Raw genomic sequence first — 25,200 nt, 5'->3', positions numbered from 1 at the left:
GTAGGATGATTCGCTAGAAGCACCCTTTGACTACTGCAGTAATGCCAAGAAGGCTGCGGCCCGGAGGTCTAGCGCAAACACTGAGTATAAACCAAACAGGACAGCAAAATGAAAGCAAATGTCGACTAAATAAAGCATGTAAGTGGATGGGAGAGGGAAGATGAGCTGACTTAAAATATTTTAAGGTCTTAGCATTGATTGAGAGGAGAGTAAAGATAAAGCTTAATTTTAAACTTTACTAAATATTATATATTAAATATGTAAAATTTCTAAGGAAACCACAATAATAGAAATATAGGGTATCACTTCAAGTTAAAAGAAAAAATGGACTTTAAAAAACTCCAAAGATTGCAAGAAAGAAAAGAAAAATAAATATAGAAGTAAAACACACAGCAAAAACAAGGTGACATAAATTAATGCAAATAAAGTATTAATCACAGTAAGTGTAAAGATGGTAGCATGGGATTTAAGAAACCACCACTACCACCTAGCTAATGCTGTTTATAAGAGATTTTCATTCACCAGAATAATAAGAGCTATTCTAAACCTATAGGCAACTAATAACATAGCCTCACTATATATATATATAAAGCTAGAATTCACAAAATGGCATGGGAAAATAGACAAATTCATTATTATGGTGACAGATTTGCACACTCTCAGTAACTAAAAAGTTAAGGAGTTTTTAAAAAAAAAGACAGTAAAGCACATACATGATATTAAAAATTAAAGATCTAATGGATATTTATAGAATAACTTCATGTAAAAATATATATATTTTTAAAGCACACATGGAATATTTATAAAATGACCATGTACCAATCCACAAAGCAAGTGGTAACGAAAACAACATGCTATGAGGCTCTGGAAGCAACTTGCAGGAGAAGAATCCCAAACACGTTCTGTGTCATGAAGCTCTGATAAAAATGAATGCATAACCTAATATAACCCAAAAAGCAGTATCTCAGAAGTGTCTATCAACGTATTTTGGGAGTTGGAATACATTTGCTCCATAGGAGAAAAATATACCACCCTTGAGACAGGTTCTCAAGCTGGCACAAACATGCATATGTGCCCCTCTATGTGCCTTACGTGGAGCTACTAAGAACCAGAGACTTGACTCCCATTCGTCAGAAGGTCTTTGAGTGAGCAAGGCTGCAGTGTCAGGAGGGGCTCACTGCAGCTCTAGGAGCAGAAGCAGCTCCTCCATCTGAGTCAGTCACTGCAGCCTGCTTTGCCTGAGACAGGCATTCCAGCTGGCAGAAACTAAGAAAAGCAGGAGAAATGTCTTATCTCCTCCTTCACTTGATGGCTAACCTATCTTCTCACACGACACTGGACAATACAACAATGGAGATTAGGGCTCATTCATGTGTATGGAGACAAATGAGACTCTTGGGGAGTGGGTGGCATCAAATGGAGGAAGCTGGTGGAGAGAAGATGCAATGTGTGAAGGGCCTGGGATCAAAGTGAGTACTCAGGCTGAACAACAAATGAGAACTACCTGAAGGACCATCACATCTGAAGAAGTAAATTCTGGCATGACAGTCAGATAAAAAAGGCAGGTTACTTTCTGGTTATACTTTGTTTATTGCCACTTAGCCAGTGGGCGGGGGGTATTTTGAGGACAAAGATTGTGTCTCCAGAGTCCACCTGTGGCACTCAATACATGCCGGCACAAGAACTGTGACAATCTGCGCTTGGGTCCTCTGAGCAGGATGGGGCCTTTGTAATGGGTCCATTCAACAAATACTTACAGAGGCCCTACCACATCCCAAGCGTGCTACGTTCTAGGTCCTAACTAGGACACAACAACAAACGGGACATACAAGGCCTCTATTCTCACAGGGCTTAGTGAGAAGAGAGAAACAGGCAACAAACAAGATGAATGTCATAGAGATCTACACAGAATTCAATAGGCTGCTATGATAGCAAGTGGCTGGCTGCTTCTTGGTCTGTACTGAGCAGACAAACGCAGCCTCTCTGAGGAAAGGTATTTAGGGTAAGAGCCGAGTGACAAGACAAGCCCAGCCATGGAATGATGAGGTAGAGGAGCACTGAAGCAGAGGACACAGCTAGGGTGGGAAGCAGCTGGCACATGGGGATAGCTGCAGTGTGCTGGGAGAGGAGAGGGGGGAAGCTGGGCCTTATTAGGTTTAATCCACAAGCCAGGCTGGAACAGCCATCTCTGCAGTCAGTTTTACGGAGTGCAGAAAGTCTATGTCAGCAGCAAGTTACACAGCCGCAATGAGAAGTTGCTATTTGCTGCGTGCTCTCTGCACAGGCCTGGCCACCCGTGAACCAGCAACACCATGGAAGGCAGCATCCACAGGAATCTGTACTGTGACGGGCAGAAAGGAGGCTGATTTCCTACCTCTCGAACAGACTGCGTGAGAGCAACTGGATTCATTCCTGGTGACTGCCTGTGAGGGCAGTGCAGTGTGTACACATCCCAAGAACAGATTATAGCTCTGACTTTATGACGTAAGTAAATGGAAGAGACATCACCTTTTAGAGCAAATGTTGGAGAAAGCTGGTTTAGAAACAGAGATATCTTTCTTTTCAAAGTGGCTACATCCTTGAGCCTAAGCATTCCATACCGTTTTAGTCCATTCTCTGTTACAAAAGGTAGATATTCTAGATTCATACTTTATCCATCATTAGGTTTCAGTTGCTCATTCCTATGAAAATTTTAAATCATATATATTAAGAATATCTTTCTTAAAATATTTTAGAAAATAGTTAAAAATGGATTTATGTTTATATGGTAAAATATTAGTCTTTACATTAAACAGGCATCTAATATGAACTATTTATATTCCAATCTGTAGTTATAATATAGGTTAACATTCTGAAATGATAGTCCCTACTAAAACACAGCCTTAATATTTTATCTAACTTGACAGATATTAGATATATTAAATAGAACTTTAAAATGCCAGTGATTCCACACAGATCAAAGGGCACTGGACATTTAAAAGTCTATCAGCAAAAAACAAAACTAATTTTGTGAAATTCTGGTTTATGTTTCATCAGGAAATATCTTCTGATTGTTGAAGAAGACACCATCAACACATTCACTATCGGGAAAGTATGGCACCTCTAGATCATTCTACTGGCACTGATGACGTCTCCCCCAACAACATTTCCACACAAGAATTCCTCAAGATTCCTCAGAACTTCTGGCTCCTACTTCTCTAGCTTTGTTTGGGTAATTTCTTTCATACTGAGAAAGATAAATTCAATAAAATCATACTCAATGAAACCAGACATTTGTTTTATTTTCATTTTTAAACTTACCTTATGGGAATGATGTAAGAAAAGAGGAGAAGGAACCGAAAAAGATTGCGGTACCATGGACCCACAAATCCTTGTAAGGTTACCATAACAATGGAAAGAGCAACTAAAGCCAAAAATAGCGCTTTCGTCAGCCGATTGAGTTCAAGGTCCAACAAACCAACCTGAAAGAAAAACACATAATACATGAACAAGCTAACCACAATGTCCCTAATATTATAAATCAGAATGCATAGTAGTGATGACATAAAAAAAAACTTTAAAATTTATTGGTATTAGCCTTTATTATAATGAAATATGAAAATTCAGGCAGAATTTCTAGAAATGAATCATGATCCCCAGAGCATTTCCAGAAAGGGTCTACTGACAAAACACGGGCCAGAGCACACAGCCGCAGTGAACTCAGACACGGCCTCTGGAGGGTGGCATGCTGGTCACCGGCTCAGGCAAAGTGAAACACAAGCCTAGAGAAGGGCACTGGAAGCTTGCTCGGCGCGCAGCAGGGGAACACAGAGTTCTGAGGGCCCAGCCCGGGAACAGAGACTTCTGAGGGCACGGGCGGGTCTTCCTTGCATGTGCTACGCCATGACCATGCCTCTGTTATCCGTGTGGGTGCCTCTGCACCTCCCCCATGAGGATTCTACTCAAGATGGAGAGTTCCCAAGAACAGGACAGTATGTATGTCTTTCCGATCTACCAGCAGTCTCTCTGAAAGAACTTGTCTTACAGCAAAAAAAAAAAAAAAAAAAAAAAGCAATAGTTAGCTAGCTTAAAATAAAATCTTTTTAATTTGCACAGATCCTACATTGTGTGTTCTCCCAGTAAGGCACGCTACACGCAAGTCCATTCTATGGATCGTTTACCAGCTGAGCAAACTGTGAGGGCAAATTATGTCAATAAGCATCAGTTCAGTTTTTTGGCTGCATTCTGTATAGGATCTTGGAAACAGAGAGAACTAGCAACCCAAGCAGCTCTCACTGCACAAGTTAAGAGAATACAGCTCTTCTGAAGCATGTAGCTTCAATTTCGAGCTCTAGCAATCGCTATGGACTGTTTCTCCTTGCTTGCTTTCAGCCCTGAAAGACCACAAGGCAGTCCAGTCAGTAGGGCTGGGGGATGAGAGGGAACTTGGCGCTGCAGGAAGGGTGGGAGAAGTGACACAGCACAGCAACTAGGATTCCTCGGGACTCTGGATTTAGGCTAATTTAGATGCTGGCCCTGCCACTTAGCGGCATAACCTTGGGCAAGCTGGGCTTTGGTTTTCTTATCTGTAAAATAGGGATTCTGGGATGTTTTCCTTACAGCCCCCAGGGGATGCGAAGAGGGAGCGCATGGCACAGTGGCCACGGTTCCTACTGGGCAGTACGCCCCCCATGTGTGCTGCTACTGCTCTTACTACACACTTGGATTGGAATCCACTTCCTCTGTTTACTAAATGTGTGACTTGAGGAACACCCTTAAACTCTGTTAGACCTCGTTTTCCTCATCTGTAAGTGGTGGTACCCACAGGGCAGAGGTGCCAGGGTGAGAGGCCACTGCCTTTGGCATCACTAGGTCAGGGAACAGCATGTACTTAACTTACCTACTTATTTCTGATCTATGTGACATTAACGGAAGACTAAATTCTATCAGGTTAGTTATCTATCTGCCATCTCAATTTCTCCTGAATCTGGAACAACTTTTGAAAAGGAGTACACAAAGAAAACATGACTGCAAAAAACCTGATTAAAAAAAATAAAGTTTGAGAATTACTGAGCTAATAAATAACTTGGTTTATTTTGTAGTGCCTTTTGAAAAATCTGCAACTTTGCCCAATAGAAAGCTAGCCTTTTCCCACAACTCATATATTTAGTTTATATCTGGTTTTGATTAATATTTTCCACAAACTCTCATGAGATCATCAGAACCTGCAGTTATCAAGCAAAAATAAAACTTTGTCAGAAAGTCCATTAAGTGCAGCTGCGAAGAAAACTCAACTAATTAAACAAATAAATTTAAATGTCTACTACATTTTGTGCTAAACTCTAAGGTTATGAAAATGAGCTAACTATAAGATTTTACCTACAAGAAACAGCTAATCTAGTAGGAGAAATAAGATGAACACCAGTGATCTATGTTATAAAACAGAATCATAAAATAGTAAGTTTTCTTTTCTAACCAGGCTTGTTTTAAATCACTTCCTGTGGCCGAGAGTCAGCACTACCATCGGTTAATAAATACTTCATGGCCTTTCACAACAGTAGCGATGACAAGGACCCCAAAGCCATGGGACTGGTGTGCCGAGTGTGGGTTCCATGACCAACACAGACGGGATGCCGCATTCAGCGGGGTGGGGTGGCCCCTCCTGTGATCTGTCCTGCGCACACTGCCACAGGGCTCACTTGGCCACTTCACTGTGTAAGACTCCTGAGGACACTTCAAACACAAAGTGTCAGTTTTATATGAAATAGTGACTCGATTCTAATGTAACAATTAATGAGACACTTGGCCTGCCACAAAAACTCTTCTCCATGTTGCAATACAGCAACACAGACAGCAGCTCATTTTCAACAGAAACTCTTCAAAGACTGCACATTCCCAGCTCTATATTCTCCCAAGAAAGCACACTGCCCTCTAATTCACAGCAGCAGATCCCCTTCTAGCCAAGTAAAACGTCCACAGCAACATCTCGGAGCTCCAGCATGGGGCTTTCTCTTCTCTGGGTCAGCCACAGGACCAGTAACAGCGCCGCTCCCCCAGATCACAAATGGTCGGAAAGGGAGCGGTACTCAACCAGTTCTGAAGTTCCCAACGCTGCTGCGGGTATGGGCTGTGCCTTCCCTTGAGAATGGGGCAGCTGAAGACCACAGCGGCTGATTTATCAGCTCTATTTAAAAAGCAGCACAACCAGGACAAATATCGTGCAATTTCCGCTACTTCGACTACTACATAGTTTATGCTTGAATTATTGAGAAAAATAGGTTTTTGGATTAAAATGAAGAAAAATTAAGCCAGGGAAGTAGAGCATGTTTCAAAGCCCAGATCCTTTTGCTGTGACAAAGGCGGTCTAAGTTTCAGGCCTCACTGAGGATCAGATGAAGTCATTATTCATTCACTCAGGGAAAAAAGACTCAATTACCTCAACCTAAAGATGCTATCAATGAATGCAAAGTGCATATTTTACTCTATTCATCCAAATCCCATTAAAAAGTGAAAGGAATGATTTAATCTGGCCTTCCAGAGTTGGTCTTTTTTTGTAATAAAATAAAGAATCACTGTCTTGCAAAATGCATAACCACCACCTCACACTTTCCCCTGCAACATAGCAGTGAGGAACTGTAAAAGCCAGGACAAAAACACTCAGAAATGAATACAAAGTTTCCTTTCAAAAAATGCCACGTATTGGATGGAAACATTCAAAGCCGCCCACTGCACACCGATATGCAGATCATCAAAGCATTATTACCTTTCTCACTGATGAAGACAGATGTGGTCAGATGCTTGACTAGTGAATGTAATCACTTTGAAGCCAAGTATATGTTGTCTTCTCCCAACCCCTTTAAACTTAAGAGCAATAAAACATTTAGTGGAATAAAATATAACTTTTCAAGGATGGGCTGTGCCTTGCAGGTGGCATTTTCTGAACTATGACTGTTGTTCCTGGAATATAACTTGTAACCAAACTACAGCATATAGTGTAAAGCTTGTAGGTTGCTTTTATTTTATTTTATTTTTTCAATTCTAACAAAACAGAAGAAAAGACACATTTCAACACTTGCATTTTTAAAACCCACTTCAATGAATAATCTTTTAATATTAAATTTCTCTGAAACATGCTTTTCTTCAACTGATCTAAAATACAATCTGAACTCTTATAAACTATTTAAAATAAAAACCAGTTAACGTATAAAGTTACAGATTCTATAAAGAAGGTGGTCACTTCAGTTTTGATGTGGATCTCTTCCTTCTTTAAAAAATGTCTTCAATCCCTGGACAGACCAGATAACTTCTGCCATGACTGTAAACTTTTCACCCATAAAATATATTAATCACTTGAAGTAATTACGACTATTTAAGAAAAGGTAATGTAAATACACTTACAAGTTATTTTCAACATTCACTGTCATCTCCTATATTAGTAAAGCAAATTTTCTTCTACTTGTCATAATATTTGTTTTATTTGAAACAACTGCAATAACAAAATTAAATACGCTACTGCAAATTTTAATCTCCAAGGGAAAATTTGTGCATAATGTCTAAGACAACCACAATGATTCTGCAAAGGGGCTGTTCTAGGATAATGAACACAATAATTGCCTGTATAATCTAAAATGCTACTAATGGCAACGATCACAAATCCATTTAGCTCCTCTTTAATTTATGTACCAAGTTTTAAATAGCTAATGGCTCTCAGTAAAATAATGGTTTATACCAACAATAAAGGATAAATACGGTATTCTCCTGCTTAATCAAGAAAAGATCAGGCTTTTTTTTTTTTTAAATGAATGCTCGGACGAGTGAGAATCAGACCTTATCTCCATGACACAGCAACACTTCAAACCATCTCAAAATTAAAACTCACATCATACTACTAAGTTCCTAAGCAATCAATGTACACGGCAAATTGGAGCAGACGTCGAATGCTGTAAAGTCTCAGGCCCTATCCATGATTCAACAAAGTGCCCGTGCAACACTTACTGCTGATGATGTCACCCCGGGTGAACAGGATGTCGGCATCCAAACACTCACCCATCTTTTAAAACTCACGCGTACTTACCCCTTACAAAGAAGTAGTTTAGAATAGTAAAATGCAAAACTTCAAATAGCCAATTTAAACTCTTGCAGAAAACTAAATTATTTTAGTTTGTCCTGTAGTTTCCCTGTGAATATAGGACAATTTGAAAAGCCTCGACTCTGACACCCAATTCATTCATGCTACTCTGCACCAGCAGAGAAGAACAGCTTTGTACGTGGCTGACTACGTACGGAAAAACACAACTGTTAACACTGCTTGTCTTTCATCAGCTGAACTATTTGTGGATCAGTTCTTCATTTCGAATTTGGACCCTGACTACAAAATTGATATAGGGCTATGCATTAACCTAACTGAAATTCCTATAAAAAGCATATTCTTTTAAGTATCTTTGAAACAAATAAGCCCTATATTTTCCACTGCTAGTAGAATCTTAAGAGACAAGAAAAAAATAAGTAATTTTCAGACCTTCATTTGTGTTTCTGCATTTCAAATAAATGAAACTCATGCACTAAATCTAAGTACTAAATTTTAGAGCAACAACTTTTTCCATTACGAAGTTTAAATTAAAAGTATTAGTTTTTAAAAAGTGATGCTACATAGTCTTTTTCCTTCTGAAGTTTATTATTCTTTTTTGGATATGAACTACTAAGCCTTAAGTGTGTGTAGTACATGCAGGCTGACCGCACACTATAGATGTGGCTGAGCCATTATCGTTTATCGCCTCAGTGATCTGCGAAATAAGAAGGGTTTCTTTTGGCCATTATAGTCTGTTGGCTCAATAATCTGTGCTTTAAGAATTCCCTAAATAAGTATCAGCACAACAATTCTTAATGTTACAATTTATCACCTTAGTTCTTAAAAATCAAAACCTGTATTTATACAATAGACAATTTAAAGTCTATTCTGAAAGAATTATTTCATAACCTACATGTTTGCCTACCAAGAAATTTAACATTTTGCCTATTCTATACTCAGAATTTAAGCTTTTTCCCTTGCTTGCTATATAGTTATTATATAAAATGTTTTCCCTTGAACATTAACATAAAAAAGTACTATATTTTTTGTATAAATAAGAAAAGTATTAATGCAAGAATCAGCTACTAAACAGGGAAGCAAAACCACTTTTGAAACCAACATATGACACGTAATTAAGAGACAAGGGAGTTCAAAGTAAACCCTCACACCTAGTTTACACAAACTGGAGCTACCCAACTTTTGATGTTACAGACTATGCATATTGATTGTCACTCTGTCCGCCGACCTATATAAACATGTTTTTAAGGATAAAATTATTACTAAAATTTGCAAGCATATTACCTGCTAAGTTTGAAGGGGGCTTCATGAGTGCAGAATGAGGTTATTTTCTCAAACTGCTGGACTCCTAGATCGCTTGAGAAATGTCGATACTGGCTCTAGCATTTCCTAGGACACGTATCCACTCACCAGAATTTTTTATAATTGTCCATAATGTCAGAAAGTAGCATCATCTCTGAACACATGTATACACATACACACATCTCATGCTCGCCCTTACAAAACTCATGCTGACTGTCTACGTTCATACAGGACAACTGGATTCCATCTGTTAGTGTGTGGCAGCCTTTACTGATATATTAGAACCTTCGCAGAGTAAATCAATATATGAAAGGTCAGCACATGCAAAGCAACACAGTGGCTGGAAGGTAAGTAGTAAGTTAAAACTTTTATTTTTAGTATTATAAATTCTTTCAAATGTTCTCAACTTGTGATACATCAAAGCCATATTTAAAACAAAAATAAGCATGTGATAACATGCAAAATGATCCAGAAACTATCTGGAAATTTAATTTTTGCTCTACGTATAGAAATTACGTTAAAAATCCAGCACTGAATATTAAGATAAGCCTATCCATTTTCTAATGTACATCATTCCTAATCTTATTTTACAATCACCACATTGTTTAACTGAAAATCAGGAGGAGGAGGAGGCTGAAGTGTAGGAGTCACTCCACTGCTGATCACCGCTGCGGTGCTCACGTCTGTCTCAGAGTCGTCTGTCTCCGAGTCGTACTCACACCTCCCATAGGCGGCTGGGAGGGGAAGCCAGGGAGCGCGGGGAGCGCGGGGAGCGCGGGGAGCGCGGGGAGCGCGGGGCGCGGCCAGCAGGGGGAGCGCGAGGCCGGCGCGCGTCCTGATCCCTGCAGTCCCGCTCTCTGGAAAGCGCCAGCCATTTCTAACCCAACCAGTCCAGCACATCACATACACTCACTCATTTATTTATTTCTGACAAAAAGCGTTACCTTAAATTTATGTTTTGTCACGCAGAATGCTGGCCAGAATCTACATACTTGAACATCCTGGATTATGGGGGGTAGGAAGGGGGCCCTGAATAAAAATCTGGCATCTCATAAGATGCCCTAATTTCAAGACAGGACCTCGGAAATGCTGTGCACAGTCAGTAGGGCGGTGCCCTCCGCACAGTCAGTAGGGCGGTGCCCTCCTCAGTCAGTAGGGCGGTGCCCTCCGCACAGTCAGTAGGGCGGTGCCCTCCTCAGTCAGTAGGGCGGTGCCCTCCGCACAGTCAGTAGGGCGGTGCCCTCCTCAGTCAGTAGGGCGGTGCCCTCCTCAGTCAGTAGGGCGGTGCCCTCCGCACAGTCAGTAGGGCGGTGCCCTCCTCACAGTCAGTAGGGCGGTGCCCTCCGCACAGTCAGTAGGGCGGTGCCCTCCGCACAGTCAGTAGGGCGGTGCCCTCCTCAGTCAGTAGGGCGGTGCCCTCCGCACAGTCAGTAGGGCGGTGCCCTCCTCAGTCAGTAGGGCGGTGCCCTCCGCACAGTCAGTAGGGCGGTGCCCTCCTCAGTCAGTAGGGCGGTGCCCTCCTCAGTCAGTAGGGCGGTGCCCTCCGCACAGTCAGTAGGGCGGTGCCCTCCTCACAGTCAGTAGGGCGGTGCCCTCCGCACAGTCAGTAGGGCGGTGCCCTCCGCACAGTCAGTAGGGCGGTGCCCTCCTCAGTCAGTAGGGCGGTGCCCTCCGCACAGTCAGTAGGGCGGTGCCCTCCTCAGTCAGTAGGGCGGTGCCCTCCGCACAGTCAGTAGGGCGGTGCCCTCCTCAGTCAGTAGGGCGGTGCCCTCCTCACAGTCAGTAGGGCGGTGCCCTCCTCAGTCAGTAGGGCGGTGCCCTCCGCACAGTCAGTAGGGCGGTGCCCTCCTCAGTCAGTAAGGCGGTGCCCTCCTCAGTCAGTAGGGCGGTGCCCTCCTCACAGTCAGTAGGGCGGTGCCCTCCTCAGTCAGTAGGGCGGTGCCCTCCGCACAGTCAGTAGGGTGGTGCCCTCCTCAGTCAGTAGGGCGGTGCCCTCCGCACAGTCAGTAGGGTGGTGCCCTCCTCAGTCAGTAGGGTGGTACCCTCCTCAGTCAGCAGGGTGGTGCCCTCCTCAGTCAGCAGGGCGGTGTCCTCCACACAGTCAGTAGGGTGGTACCCTCCGCACAGTCAGTAGGGCGGTGCCCTCCGCACAGTCACTAGGGTGGTACCCTCCTCAGTCAGTAGGGTGGTACCCTCCGCAGTCAGTAGGGTGGTGCCCTCCGCACAGTCACTAGGGTGGTGCCCTCCGCACAGTCAGGGTGGTGCCCTCCTCAGTCAGTAGGGTGGTGTCCTCCTCAGTCAGCAGGGCGGTGTCCTCCACACAGTCAGTAGGGTGGTACCCTCTGCAGTCAGTAGGATGGTGCCCTCCGCACAGTCACTAGGGTGGTACCCTCCTCAGTCAGTAGGGCGGTACCCTCCGCAGTCAGTAGGGTGGTACCCTCTGCACAGTCATTAGGGTGGTGCCCTCCACACAGTCAGTAGGGCGGTGCCCTCTGCACAGTCAGTAGGGTGGTGCCCTCCTCAGTCAGTAGGTTGGTGCCCTCCTAAGGCTTTTCGAAGTTTCAGAGCTAAAAACTAAGTTGATAACATTGTAACAACAGCTTCCTTAATGATTTCAAGATCCTGAACATATTTACTGTTTTTTTTGTCTTAATGTAGGAAGGCATCAATTTTAAATGGTTTTGCCAAGACCAGCCACCAATTTAAAATAATTCCTTCAATAACGTAAGCTACCCACTAACACCAGAAACCTCAACATGCAACATCATTCATAGAAGTGGCATTTGGTTTTCAGTCTAATACACAGTTTATTTGGGTAATTTTATATTTATTTTAACAAATATTTTACAAAGAGCATGAACCTATTCTCTAACCCTTACTATCTAAACACACAATACCCAGGACTTTAGGGGGGTTATAAAGCTCTCATTGTATTTTACAAACAAGCCAGCAAGCTCTGCAGGAACTCCAAGAAGAGCAGATCCTGACAGTGGGGGGTGGGAGGTCACTGGACCTCAGGGTCCCTAGGAGCCCAGGAGTTCTGACTGCTTCATGCTTCTTTACAAGGCACACACTCAAATACTTCTTGCCCCAAAGCATATAAAAAATAGATTCCATTCTAATAATAACTCTAAGTGGTACTGATATTGTAAAAGAAGGTCTCTTACTAGGAGTCATAAAACTTTAAGAGACATGGTAAGAAAGGGAAGACCATGGCTTTCTTTAAAATGATTTAAAATACAGAGCACGCATCTCCTTTCATTTTCTCAGTCTGTTTCTAATAGTACACACTGAAGAGACTATGCTCCTTACAAATCTTTCTTCTGGGAGGTATCTGCCTTTTTATTTTACCCTGAATGTAGCAAGTCTTTATTTTAAATATCTCAGGGTAGGGTAGAAACACTCTTAAAATATACTTTTAAATATTCATTACAGTATAATTTACAAAATATGTTGCTGAACAAAAAATCTTGTGTAGTACTAAAATGTCACCAGATTCTATTAAAAACTCATGAAGAAAATTACTAAATATGTGGTCAGGGCTTCTAATGTCACAGTATTCCAAAATTCCCAAGCACAAGGTCTGTCTTTCCTTCAAAGAGCTTTGAACTCTTTTCAAGGAGCTTAAAAAAAAATTAGTTGATGCGTTTCTAGTGTTCAGAATGTGAGATATTGAAGAAATTATTCCAGTAAGTACCTTGGAAATGTTGGGCCATAGATGGTGGGAAAAGGCTGGGATTCAGAAGAGAAAAATAGATGGGACCATTCCTTTCCACAAGCAAAGTGAGTCCTTGCAAATATAGGTGCACAGGAGGGCAGGGGGGTGGCCCAGCAGACAGGCACCAGCCTAGCCCTCCTTCCATGGAGCCTGCCTGGAACATGGCCATGAAAACTGTGTTTTTAAAGAAACTGCGGAGAATAGAGGGGGCGGGAGGGGGGGCGGAGGGTTGTGGGGAGACTACTTTCCACCTGCTTATTTCTCTTATAAAATTTTAGAAAAGAGAATGGTTAAATGATTATTAGTAAACAAGATCACTAATTTTATAATTAAAACTTTAATTTCCAACCTAGATTATCTTTATTAAGAGGTAATGATACAGATTAGTTTCTACAGTAAAGTGAGAAATTTCTTCAGTAATTAATTTCAAAATGTTGGCATCCGAATTCTTGCTTTGGCATGCCAACAAGTATAACATATTTAATGGTTTGTGCAAGGGAATTTACTAAACAGTATCAGTGAAAAATATTTTTATGTAAGATTCCAGAAAGTCTGGTTTCATTAAGGCCACTTGAAATACTAAACATAGCATTTGAAGTTGCTAATTGTTCTTCTAACAGTATCTTAGAAACCACCACAAAATGACAATGATCAGGAAAATTCCTTAATGCTTAAGTGCTCAACTGTGGTCCAGCTGACTTCAGCATGTTTCCACCACCTTGATAACCTACATACAGGTGTATCAGAATCAGCACAGAAGACATGTTACAGGACCTAGTCAAGGACACAAGGCTGTCACTGTCAAGTAACATGTCACACTCTCCTTCTGTGTTTCTTGGCTTATTGTGTAAATATGTGGGGATTTATAAGCCACTGGAAGATCTCCATCCCATTCTCCAGATATCTGGCACCTACCACTATGTAAAACTACTCAACACTATTTTTAAATCAAGAGCCATTAGCTGTCTTGACAAGACGTATGACTAAAATATTTGCTGATCAGAACTACAATCAGTATTCTATTTCATTCCCTTGCAATTAAATGCATATTCACCTATTTATAATTATATTAAAAACATGAGGATACATAAAATGCTGACCAATGTCTGAAACACCTCAGAATTACTATCATCGTGAACAAAGTCACTAGGTTCTGTACATTTTCTGTTCCGCCCACACATCTGCTTAACTAGCTATTAACCAGAAGCTAATAATAGGTAAATGTTTTAATTTTTAAGGCAGAATAGCAGAATTGCAGACATAGAATAGCAAAGAAAGAGAAAGAAGAATGAAGGATAGTTATAGCAGTCTAATAGCTAACTTTGAATTACATCGTTTTCAAAAATCCATGGTTGTTAGGATTTGTATTCTTTTGTAAGGAAAATGAACTTTGGCAGATTTGCTGAGAATTTTAAATGATAAAGGTAATATGGTTAAATAAACTTTTCATCTTGCATAATCACCCTTTATTATTAAAACTGTCTAAGAGGTTTATTACTGGTATCTTGGCAAAATGCAACATTATTTTAAACCATCTAAAATTTTTGTGTTACTTTATGTCTTCAGAGACACTTTATGAGCCATTTCATACTTAATGGCTTGTAAGCAATCCCAAGAGTTGAGAATTGTGTGAAAAGTTGCTCAGATTGACAGATAAAGTAAAAAGGTCTGTATTAATTTCCAAATAAAGAAATGCATGGCGTGGTATCACACGATGATTATACTCCAAAGTACCAATTAGAACGCATCAGAAACTAGAGCAAGTTGACACTCTACAATAAAGCAAATAATTTCCAGTTGGAGGGGCAGAAAATGTTAATATGCAATGTTCAAGACTACAAGAATCTTTGTAAAAGGAAGTAGCTAATAAGGTTTAATGATGCATGTCAGGAAGCCACAGTATGTAGGGAAACACAGCTGGCTTCATTTTGTAAACTATTTGATATACACATCTTTCTCGTTTGCGGTTATCAGCTGTGCAGTGCCACGGGGGACAGTTTAGACTTCAAATCAGGATATTCTTCTTGTTCTCTAAATTACAAGTAAAATACATTAATATAATATGGTGCTATAGGCTAGTGCCCTGACTATGGCTTATCAGTTTACGAAAGAGGATTAAAGAAGTCTTCTGTAAAATGTTGTGGAAACAATCTTGCCAGCCTAAACAGGCTACTAAGAATGAGAACCATTAAAACAAATCATAAAACAGACAAAACGCTTGGATTTAGCGAATTAATAACCCTCGCAAAATGGTCACCATTTTTCATACCTCAGGCATTAAAATAAAAACTGGCTGAAAATGCTCCTGCGTGAGACCACAGGCCTACGGCGGTGCTCCCTCTCCTGCACACACAGGTGGGCCCAAGGAGGGGCCTGCTCTAAAGGCAGCAGCATCCCAGTGCTGAGGGACTCCAAAGTGCAGGTGACAGCAATTAGCAGCAGATGACAGCAGCCCTTGAATCTGTGCCAGATGGCAGCGAAGGGTCACTGGGAGCCATCAACCTTCCACAAGGAAGCCCTTGTGTTTGGCGACTATCAAACGCTAAAGCTCTTAGAAACAAACTAATTATTCAGCCAGCAGAAGACAACTGCTAGGTCACAACACTAATATCAGAATACCGTTAAAGCACTTAGAGTGCACTTATTCTAAATGTAATTACACATATTAGCTGTTAAAAACAGGCATGCTGCATAATGACGAAAAGGTTGCCCTAAACTCAAGGAGCTAAAATTCTAGTAATTAGTGAATTGTCTTGTGGCAAAATACAGTCAACAGGTTCTAACTTTGGATGAATGCTGCTTGTAGTCAGAGCTAGAAACAGCCACTTTCTAAGTGAGACTCTGTATGGAACCTGATCAGCACCCTGGCTGACGACGGAGGCCAGAGGAACCACAGAGAAAGAACGACATCTCTCAAGACAGACGACAGAGAAGCTGTGGGTCCTCGCACTACGGGGGATCTAAGAAAAGCCTGGAAATCTCAGCGTCATTTGTCAAGACTTCCTGCTCAAATGTTAAGTATCACCCTAGGTAGCGAGGCCGTAACAGAGGAGGGGCAGCAAGAGAACGGCAAGGCTGTGGAATTCTCACACGGGACAAACCCATCTGTCCATGTTCTACACAGAGAAAAAAAACGCAGTCAAAATGCTTGAGACAACCAAAAAAATCAATGCATAACTGATTTACCTTGATGAGACTAATTCCACACTAATAACTAATACATAAAACAGCTTAAGTTTTGGTTTAAATTTATTAACAAATTATAAGTGATTCATTTTTTCCACCCTCATGACCACAAGCAGCTTACAACCCAATAGCCCTTTACAATTAACAAGTGCTGCTGTGTAATGTCTGTTATTCAGCCTTCCTAACTCTGCCAGGTCTTACTGTGTCTATTCCACTTCTAAGGAGGTTAGGAGTTTGGTCAAGAGCACACAGCTCATGGCAGCTTGGAGACCGAGCAGCTCCCCGTCCCCAACTTCAGTTCTGCATCCTTGGCCCGACACTGCCAAATGCCAAGGTTCCCAGGGCCCACTAGTATGCTTTAGAAGTGACATTATTTTCATTCTCATAACTGGATGTCTCTGGTTGAACCTTGTTTTTCTGTTGTTTTTTGAGGCGGAGTTTCGCTCTTGTTGCCCAGGTTGCAGTAAAATGGCACGATCTCGGCTTCACCGCAACCTCCACCTCCCAGGTTCAAGTGATTCTCCTGCCTCAGCCTCCGGAGTAGCTGGGATTACAGGCATGCACCACCACGCCCAGCTAATTTTGTATTTTTAGTAGAGACGGGGTTTGTCCATGTTGGTCAGACTGGTCTCGAACTCCTGCCCTTAGGTGATCCGCCTGCCTCAGCCTCCCAAAGTGCTGGCATTACAGGCGTGAGCCTCTGTGTCCGGCCAGAACTTTCCATTAACTACTCAAACTTCCATTAGGCTCATGAAATAAAAACAGGTTGAATTTTCTTTATCAAAATGTTTCTCTTTTACTATTTTTATTTGGATGTGGTAAAGCTCATGAAATAAAACAGGCTGAATTTTCTCTATTAAAATATTTTTCTTCTACCATTTTCATTTGGATGTGATAAAACTTCCTGCTCAACTGGTATCAATTACTGCCCTTCGAGAAAAGGAGGCGAGACTACATGAAATAATTTAATGTTGTAATCCAAATGACCTACCAAGGCAGCAGGCCCTTAACAGAGGGGAATATTGAGTCCAGCAAAGTCACTGAGGACAGTGCCCTCACCTCACTTCGCCGGCTTCTACTGGAGCTTTCTAGCTGGAGGGCTCTCCTCCTGTGCTACCAAAGTGGGCTGCGCTGAGAACACTCTGGAGGGTTCCAGAGAGCGCAGGCAGGCTTGGGACTGGAGCTCTAGGAAGAGACCACGGGTGTGGGGCCCCTGAGGCGTGGTGATCTGCTGCTGGTCACCGCTGATGGGGACGCAGGCAGAGCAAGCCTCTCCGCTCATCCTTTGGGAACGCTTAGCCCTCAGGAACCACGCTCTCCCAGCCACATTCAGATGCCTCTTCAGTAACGCCTCCGTGTAATAATTAACTGATGATCAACCGCCCTCACAAAACAATGCTCTTGAGAAAACGGCAAGGTGAGAAAACACATTACTCCTAAAGGACTATCATGTAACTTACATGAAAGAAATTTACATGATAAAAGAAACTGCAGTCAAGTGCCTGAAATAAGCCCTGGTCCTCAGCTACCTCTTGCACAATGATGCATGCAGGGAAGCTGATTTTTCTTCCATTTCTTTTTACAAGCAGCATGGCACAATGCTAGACAATGGCGGCACAATGACTCCAGGTTGAAGGAAAGCATCCTCTGAAGACAATTTTAAGTGCCGTGACACCATCGTCCTACGTCCCTGTCCCTGCCACAGCAGACTTGGCTGGCGGTGCTCATACCACAACCCACTCTGGGGCTTGGTTTTATGAGGATGGTTTGTGTACCTCCATGGGTGGGCTCACAGTGTCTGCAAGAAACACCATCATTTAATTTGGTTTGTTGTAAATTCCCAACCTCTCTGTTTTGGTTTCAAGATGCAGCACTTGTCATGAATTGTGGAGCGGTGGAAATAAGAGGGCTGAAGGGGCACACGCGGTGGTCCACAGTCCACAGTCCACCAGGGCCAGGCCCTGTCTCGCCCCAGACACCTTGTGCATGCTTTCTGCAGCTCTTTCACACCATCCCACCTTGGATCTGGGCACATCTGTTCTCTGCCTGAGACGCCGTCCTTCCTTCCCAGTTGACCCCGTTGTTTTGATGACTGGGGGTTGGGGCTCAGTGGCTGGAGGCTCTCCTTGAGCCTGCCTACCTGAGGCATGAAGCAGAGAAACAGTAACTGCTAATTTCAGTGCCAGTTGTGACCGTCTTCTCGTTCTTACTGACGTGATAAAAATATACCTATTTCTCCTTTGACCTGACTTGGTTCTTTCTGATTCTCCCACTTACTCTGAAATCTGAGCAGTGCATCTGCGTCACTGCGTCTGCTTCATTGCGTCCGCGTCACTGCCCATGTGGCCACTGCAGATATTTCCCTCTTTGGAAATCTATTAACGGTTCCTCCATGATCACCACAGATCACCACCCCAACAGCAGGAGGAGGAGGAAAATCATACTCGCTGCCTGTCCATAGCTCGAGTTAGGGTAGAGACAGGAAGCGTGAAATCCAGGGCCCAGGACAGGCCGGGGCGCCACAGGCTGTGTCCACAGCTGCCGAGACAGCAGGGCCCACCATGGCGAATTGAGGAGAGAGCAGAACGGGGCTGGAGTAGGGTCTGAATCGCGATGACCACCTTAAGAGCCATCACCCTCCCAAGACCAGGGAGTACACGGAGGGGGCACAGAAAGAGAGAAGCAACCTGGTCCTCAGAGTCCAGCTACAGCCCGGCTGGAACAGCAGCAGCCCACGCTGCTCCCAGGCAGGGGCCCTGCACATGCTCCTGATGTGTTCCTGGCCTGCACCGGAGACGTGATGCCCACAATCACCACCTCATGTAAGCCCCGGAACTGACCTCCCCACAGCCTTGAGATGACAGCAGCATTCGGACAACAGCAGTCACGAGATTATTGTGGAATTAGTTGCCAATGTTCTCATTCAAAAAAAAAAAAAGGATCAGTTATCCAGTCATGGTAAATTTCAACATGACAGTACTCAACATCTGATTAGGATCTGTACTTAAAATGCAGAGTATATGAACTCAACATTTTTATTGTAGGCAATCAATTTGGAAATAAAATGCTTTCCTACTTTTAAAAATAAAAATACATCACCAAAAAAAATTTTTTTTTAAATAGCAGCAAACAGAATATAAAATTTTCTAAAAGATAATAATTGAAATAGCATCAAAAAATGTCAAAGCCAGGCACAGTGGCTCACATCTGTAATTCCAATACTTTGAGAAGCCATGGCTGGAGGATCACTTGAGGCCAGGACTCTGAGACCAGCCTAGGGAATACAGGAGGCCCAGTCTCTACAAAAAAATAAAAAATTAGCCAGGCATGATGGCATGTGCCTGTAGTCCCTCCCAGTTACTCAGGAAGCGGAGGTGTGAGGATGGCTTTGGCCCAGGAGGTTGAGGCTGCAGTGAGCAGTGATCATGCCACTGAAATCCAGCCCAGGTGACACAGTAAGACCTTGTCTTCCCCCCGACCGCCTCCAAAAAACAAAAGTAAAATACTTAGAAATAAATCCAACAAAAGGTATACCAACCTCTACAGAGAACAATCATAAGACATTATTGAAAAATAAAGGAATACACAATATTCGTTGACTAAAAGACTTAATATTATAAAAATTAATTATCTCTGAAGATCTATAGACATTTAAATGCAATCCCTAACTCCCTACAGCAATTAAAAATTATTAGCAAAGAAAGGGATCAGCAGACCAATCACAGGAAAGGGCCCAGATGTGCACCCACTGTGCGTGGACACTGACTCATGCACAGACTGTGCACACAGTGGGGAAGGGGCAGGTGTGGACACTGACTCGTGCACAGACCGTGTACACAGTGGGGAAGGGGGAAGGGGCGGGAGTGGACACTGACTCGTGCACAGACCGTGTACACAGTGGGGAAGGGGGAAGGGGCAGGAGTGGACACTGACTCGTGCACAGACTGTGCACACAGTGGGGAAGGAGCAGGCATGGACACTGACTCGTGCACGGACTGTGTACACAGTGGGGAAGGGGGAAGGGGCAGGAGTGGACACTGACTCGTGCACAGACCGTGCACACAGTGGGGAAGGGGCAGCCTTTCGACAATCACTTCTGGGTCAACTGGAAATCCACATAGGGGAAAAACAGAAAACTGGGTCCCTACTTCTTCTTATATACAAAAACCAATTCTAGATGTTTAGAAATGTAACAGAAAGGAAACAATAAAACTTCAGAAGACAATATGAGAGAGTATCTTCATGACCTACAGTGCAGAAATAGTTCCTAAACCATAAAAAAAAAAAAGGTTGATAAACAATGTTACAACTGAGAGTTGCTACTCATCAAAACACTATGAACAAAGTGAGAAGGCAACCAGCAGAGTGGGAGAAAATAACCCGGATATACAAAGAGCTCCTATAAAACAGCAAGAAAGACTAACAATCCAATGGGAAAATAAGCTATGACTTTTATAGGAAATTCCCAAACCAAGACGTCCAGACACCCATGCCGATAAACACATGAACAAACCTCATAATTCATCCAGAAAATGAAAACTAAAAACTCAATGAGATATCACTACATACTCACTAGAATGCTAAAATTAAAATAATGTAAGATAGACACTACAAGTGTGGACAAGATTATAGAGAAACTTGAGTTCTCTTGCTTGGCTGGGAAGAGTAAAAACCAGTACAACAATTTTAGAAGACTGGAATTATGTGAAATGAATACAGACACGCTATACGACCCAGGAATACCACTCCCTCAGTACACACCTTACAGGAGGCATGCAGACTGCACCAAGAGATCTGTATACACCATTCAGAGCAGAGGAATTCCTAAGAGCAAAAAGCCCAAAGAACCCAGAGATCAAAGATGTAGAAATCCGTGGCTGCATACAATTATGGCTTCCTCATATAACAGAAGACGATATAAAAATGTGCTGTGACACACAACGGTGGGAAACTTCACATATGCCTATGACTACACACTAGATAAGAAGACGGTGGTCACCTTGGTGAGGAAGGGACACTCCCGGGGTGCTGGGAGAATTCTACTTCTTGACAAGTGTGACGCACCATGAGTGGGTGCTCGTTTTATGATGTTTAACTGAGCAGTACAAGTTTTAAAACGTGTGCACTTTTGTTCATCACTGTTGTCAATAATATAAAAAACAAAAACCAAAGTGTCACAGAAAACAAGTATTATAATTGTTATTACACAAAATTCAAATACTGACCGTCAATAATATAAAAAACAAAAACCAAAAAGTGTCACAGAAAACAAGTATTATAATTGTTATTACGCAAAATTCAAATACTGACCAAAAGCTTCACAGCTGAATGGGAGTCTAGTTTATATTGCTCTATGGCTTAAGATAGAAAGTGTTAGTAATATGATATGTGGAGGAAGGTTATTTTACAAGAGAATTAAATTGGAGTAAAACTGGACTTAATGTCTTATAAGCTACAAAATAAAGAACATTTCTGAAACTTCAGAAAATGAGAGACTGATGAAGTTATATACAATAAGGCCAGGCACAGTGGCTCACACCTGTAATCCAACCCAGCACTTTGGGAAGCTGAGGTGGGCAGATCATCTGAGGTTAGGAGTTCGAGACCAGCCCGACCAATATGGTGAAACCCCATCTCTATTAAAAATATAAAAATTAGCCAGGCATGGTCATGGGCACCTGTAGTCCCAGCTACTTGGGAGGCTGAGACAGGAGAATTGCTTGAACCCAGGAGGTGGAGGTTGCAGTGAGCCTAGACTGCACCACTGAACTCCAGCCTGGGTGACAGAGTGAGACTCCATCTCAAAAAATAAATAAATAATATGCAATAAGCTTATAATACAAACATTTTTATAAAAGCTGAACCAAAGAAATCTTATACATAGAGCTGAACGTGACAATAAACCAAATACCGTCCGTTGATTATCTTCCTAAGCCACACAAACCCATGGTCAAAACCGCAGCCACAGCAGCAAGCCCACAGCAAGCAGGCCCACAGCAAGCACACCCACAGCAAGCACACCCACAGCAAGCACACCCACAGCAAGCAGGCCCACAGCAGCACACCCACAGCAAGCACGCCCACAGCAAGCAGGCCCACAGCAAGCACACCCACAGCAAGCAAGCCCACAGCAGCACGCCCACAGCAAGCACACCCACAGCAGCACACCCACAGCAAGCACACCCACAGCAAGCAGACCCACAGCAAGCAGGCCCACAGCAAGCAGGCCCACAGCAAGCACGCCCACAGCAAGCACGCCCACAGCAAGCACACCCACAGCAAGCACACCCACAGCAAGCACACCCACAGCAAGCAGGCCCACAGCAGCACACCCACAGCAAGCACACCCACAGCAAGCACGCCCACAGCAAGCAGGCCCACAGCAGCACACCCACAGCAAGCACACCCACAGCAAGCACACCCACAGCAAGCACACCCACAGCAGCACGCCCACAGCAAGCACACCCACAGCAGCACACCCACAGCAGCACGCCCACAGCAAGGAGGCCCACAGCAGCACACCCACAGCAGCACACCCACAGCAAGCAGACCCACAGCAAGCACACCCACAGCAAGCACACCCACAGCAAGCACACCCACAGCAAGCACACCCACAGCAAGCAAGCCCACAGCAGCACGCCCACAGCAGCACACCCACAGCAAGCACGCCCACAGCAAGCAGACCCACAGCAAGCAGGCCCACAGCAGCACACCCACAGCAAACAAGCCCACAGCAGCACGCCCACAGCAAGCACGCCCACAGCAAGCACACCCACAGCAGCACACCCACAGCAAGCAGGCCCACAGCAGCACGCCCACAGCAAGCACACCCACAGCAGCACACCCACAGCAAGCACACCCACAGCAGCACACCCACAGCAAGCAGGCCCACAGCAGCACGCCCACAGCAAGCACGCCCACAGCAGCACACCCACAGCAAGCAGACCCACAGCAAGCACGCCCACAGCAGCACACCCACAGCAGCCCACCCACAGCAAGCACACCCACAGCAAGCAGGCCCACAGCAAGCACACCCACAGCAAGCAGGCCCACAGCAAGCACACCCACAGCAAGCAAGCCCACAGCAGCACGCCCACAGCAAGCACGCCCTGTAGTGGCGGAGCTGGCCGTGGATGTCCCTGCAGAACACACAGGAAGAAGTCTCGTGGAGCAAAGGCAGCGATCCTTCAACATGACAGATGAATACAAAGAAAAGGTGTGGCTGCACCTGCACGGGTGTAAATGTGTGTGCAGGAGCACACGCTGACACACACCTCACTGCTCATGGAACTCGGAATGGGAAAAAGGTCAACGGTGAGAGGAATTTCACATTCTAAATTTCTAAATTATTTGAATGTGTTAAATCCAGAAGTTTTTCCTTTCATAAAGTTAAAAAAACCCATGTTTACCTTTTATTTCTGGATTCTGAAGGCCTCTAGCCTCGTCTAAATAAACTGCCCTCTATATTCCCCCAGTCTAATCAGAACCTTCCCTACTCGCTCCCTCCCACTCTTCCTGTAACCCTGTTCCAAGACTGATGTATCCACTCTTGTTTTCACCAGCACTTACCTGTAGCTGACCCTTGAACAACAAGGGTTTGAACTGCAAGAGTCCACAGAGGGAGCAAGACCAATCCTTCCTCCTCCTCCTCAGCCTACTCAATTGGAAGACGATGAGGATGAAGACCTTTATGATGATCACGGCCACTGGTGAAGCGTGAATATAACTTTTCCCTCTTATGATTTTCTTAATAGCATTCTTTTCTGTAGTTTACTTTATTGTAAGAATACAGTATATAATATATTTTACATACAAAATGTGGGTGAATTGACGGTCTGTGTTACTGGTAAGGCTTCCAGTCAACAGTAGGTGATTAGTAGTTAAATTTGGGGAGAGTCAAAACTTATGTGTGGATTGTTGACTGCACAGGGCTCAGCACTTCTAACCCCTCTGCTGCTCATGGGTCAACTTATTTCCTTGTACCCTATTCCTCCTGTTCATCAACATCTGTAACGACACACCTAAGCCCCACCTCTCGTGAGGGTGGCCTCATGTGTGGGGTCTGGGTAATCCACTGTGACAGGAAGTGTCATACATGTGCCTTTCCCAGGCCAATGCTTTTATTTTCTCTGGCTCTTTTCAAGATTCTCTCTTTGCCTTCAGTGTTTTTGTAGTTTGAATATTATACACCAGGGTGTACATTTTATGGCATTTAACCAGCTTGGTGTCCTCTGAGCTTCATGGATTTGTGGTCTAGTGTCTTGGAAAGATCTCAGACTTATTACTTCAAATTACTCTGCTCTATTCTTTCTTCTCCTCCAGGTATCCCCATTACACATAGTTGTATCTTTTTTTTTTTCTTGAGACAACACCTCTGTGGCCCAGGTGGAGTGCAGTGGCATGATCTCGGCTCACTGAAAGCTCTGCCTTCCGGGTTCAAGTGATTCTCCTGCTTCAGCCTCCAGAGTAGCTGGGATTACAGGTGTGCGCCACTTCACCTGGCTAATTTTTGTATTTTTAGTAGAGATGGGGTTTCACCACGCTGCCCAGGCTGGTCTTGATCTCGTGGGCTCAAGCAATCTGCCCACCTTGAACTCCCAAAGTGCTGAGATTATAGGCGTGAGCCACCATGCCTGGCCACATATTTTTATCTTCTGAAATTGTCCCACAGTTCTGGATGTTTTGTTCTTTTTATTTTTCCATTTTGACTCTTCTTGCTTCTTAGTTTGGGAACTTTTCACTAGCCTGTCTTTGGGCTCACTGATTCGCTCCTTGGCCACATCTGTCTACAAATAAGCCCTTCAAGGACATTCTTCATTTGTTACCATCATTTTGGTTTCTCGCATTGCCTTTTGATTCTTTGGGTTTCCATCTCTGATTACAGTTATCTCTCCGTTTTCGCGAGTTGTCTACTTCTTCTATTCCAGCC

The 25,200-nt window shown here is 43.5% G+C and overlaps 1 protein-coding gene across 6 annotated transcripts in view; it reads right to left on the bottom strand.

The window, feature by feature from the left end:
• The window catches only part of ATP9B (ATPase phospholipid transporting 9B (putative)), a 322,333-nt gene that overhangs the window by 133,807 nt on the left and 163,326 nt on the right, over positions 1 to 25,200 (bottom strand). For all 6 annotated transcript variants that reach the window (XM_008952694.5, XM_003827309.6, XM_063597385.1 and 3 more), the window contains one exon: positions 3,301 to 3,461. In XM_008952694.5, the coding sequence (XP_008950942.2) occupies positions 3,301 to 3,461 (161 nt within the window). The remainder of the gene's footprint in view (positions 1 to 3,300; positions 3,462 to 25,200) is intronic.

This window comes from Pan paniscus, chromosome 17 (genome assembly GCF_029289425.2).
Source record: "Pan paniscus chromosome 17, NHGRI_mPanPan1-v2.0_pri, whole genome shotgun sequence".
Taxonomy (NCBI): Eukaryota; Metazoa; Chordata; class Mammalia; order Primates; family Hominidae; genus Pan; species Pan paniscus.
Note: the sequence above shows the minus strand (reverse complement) of the source record. Positions and strands in the feature narration are given on the sequence as shown.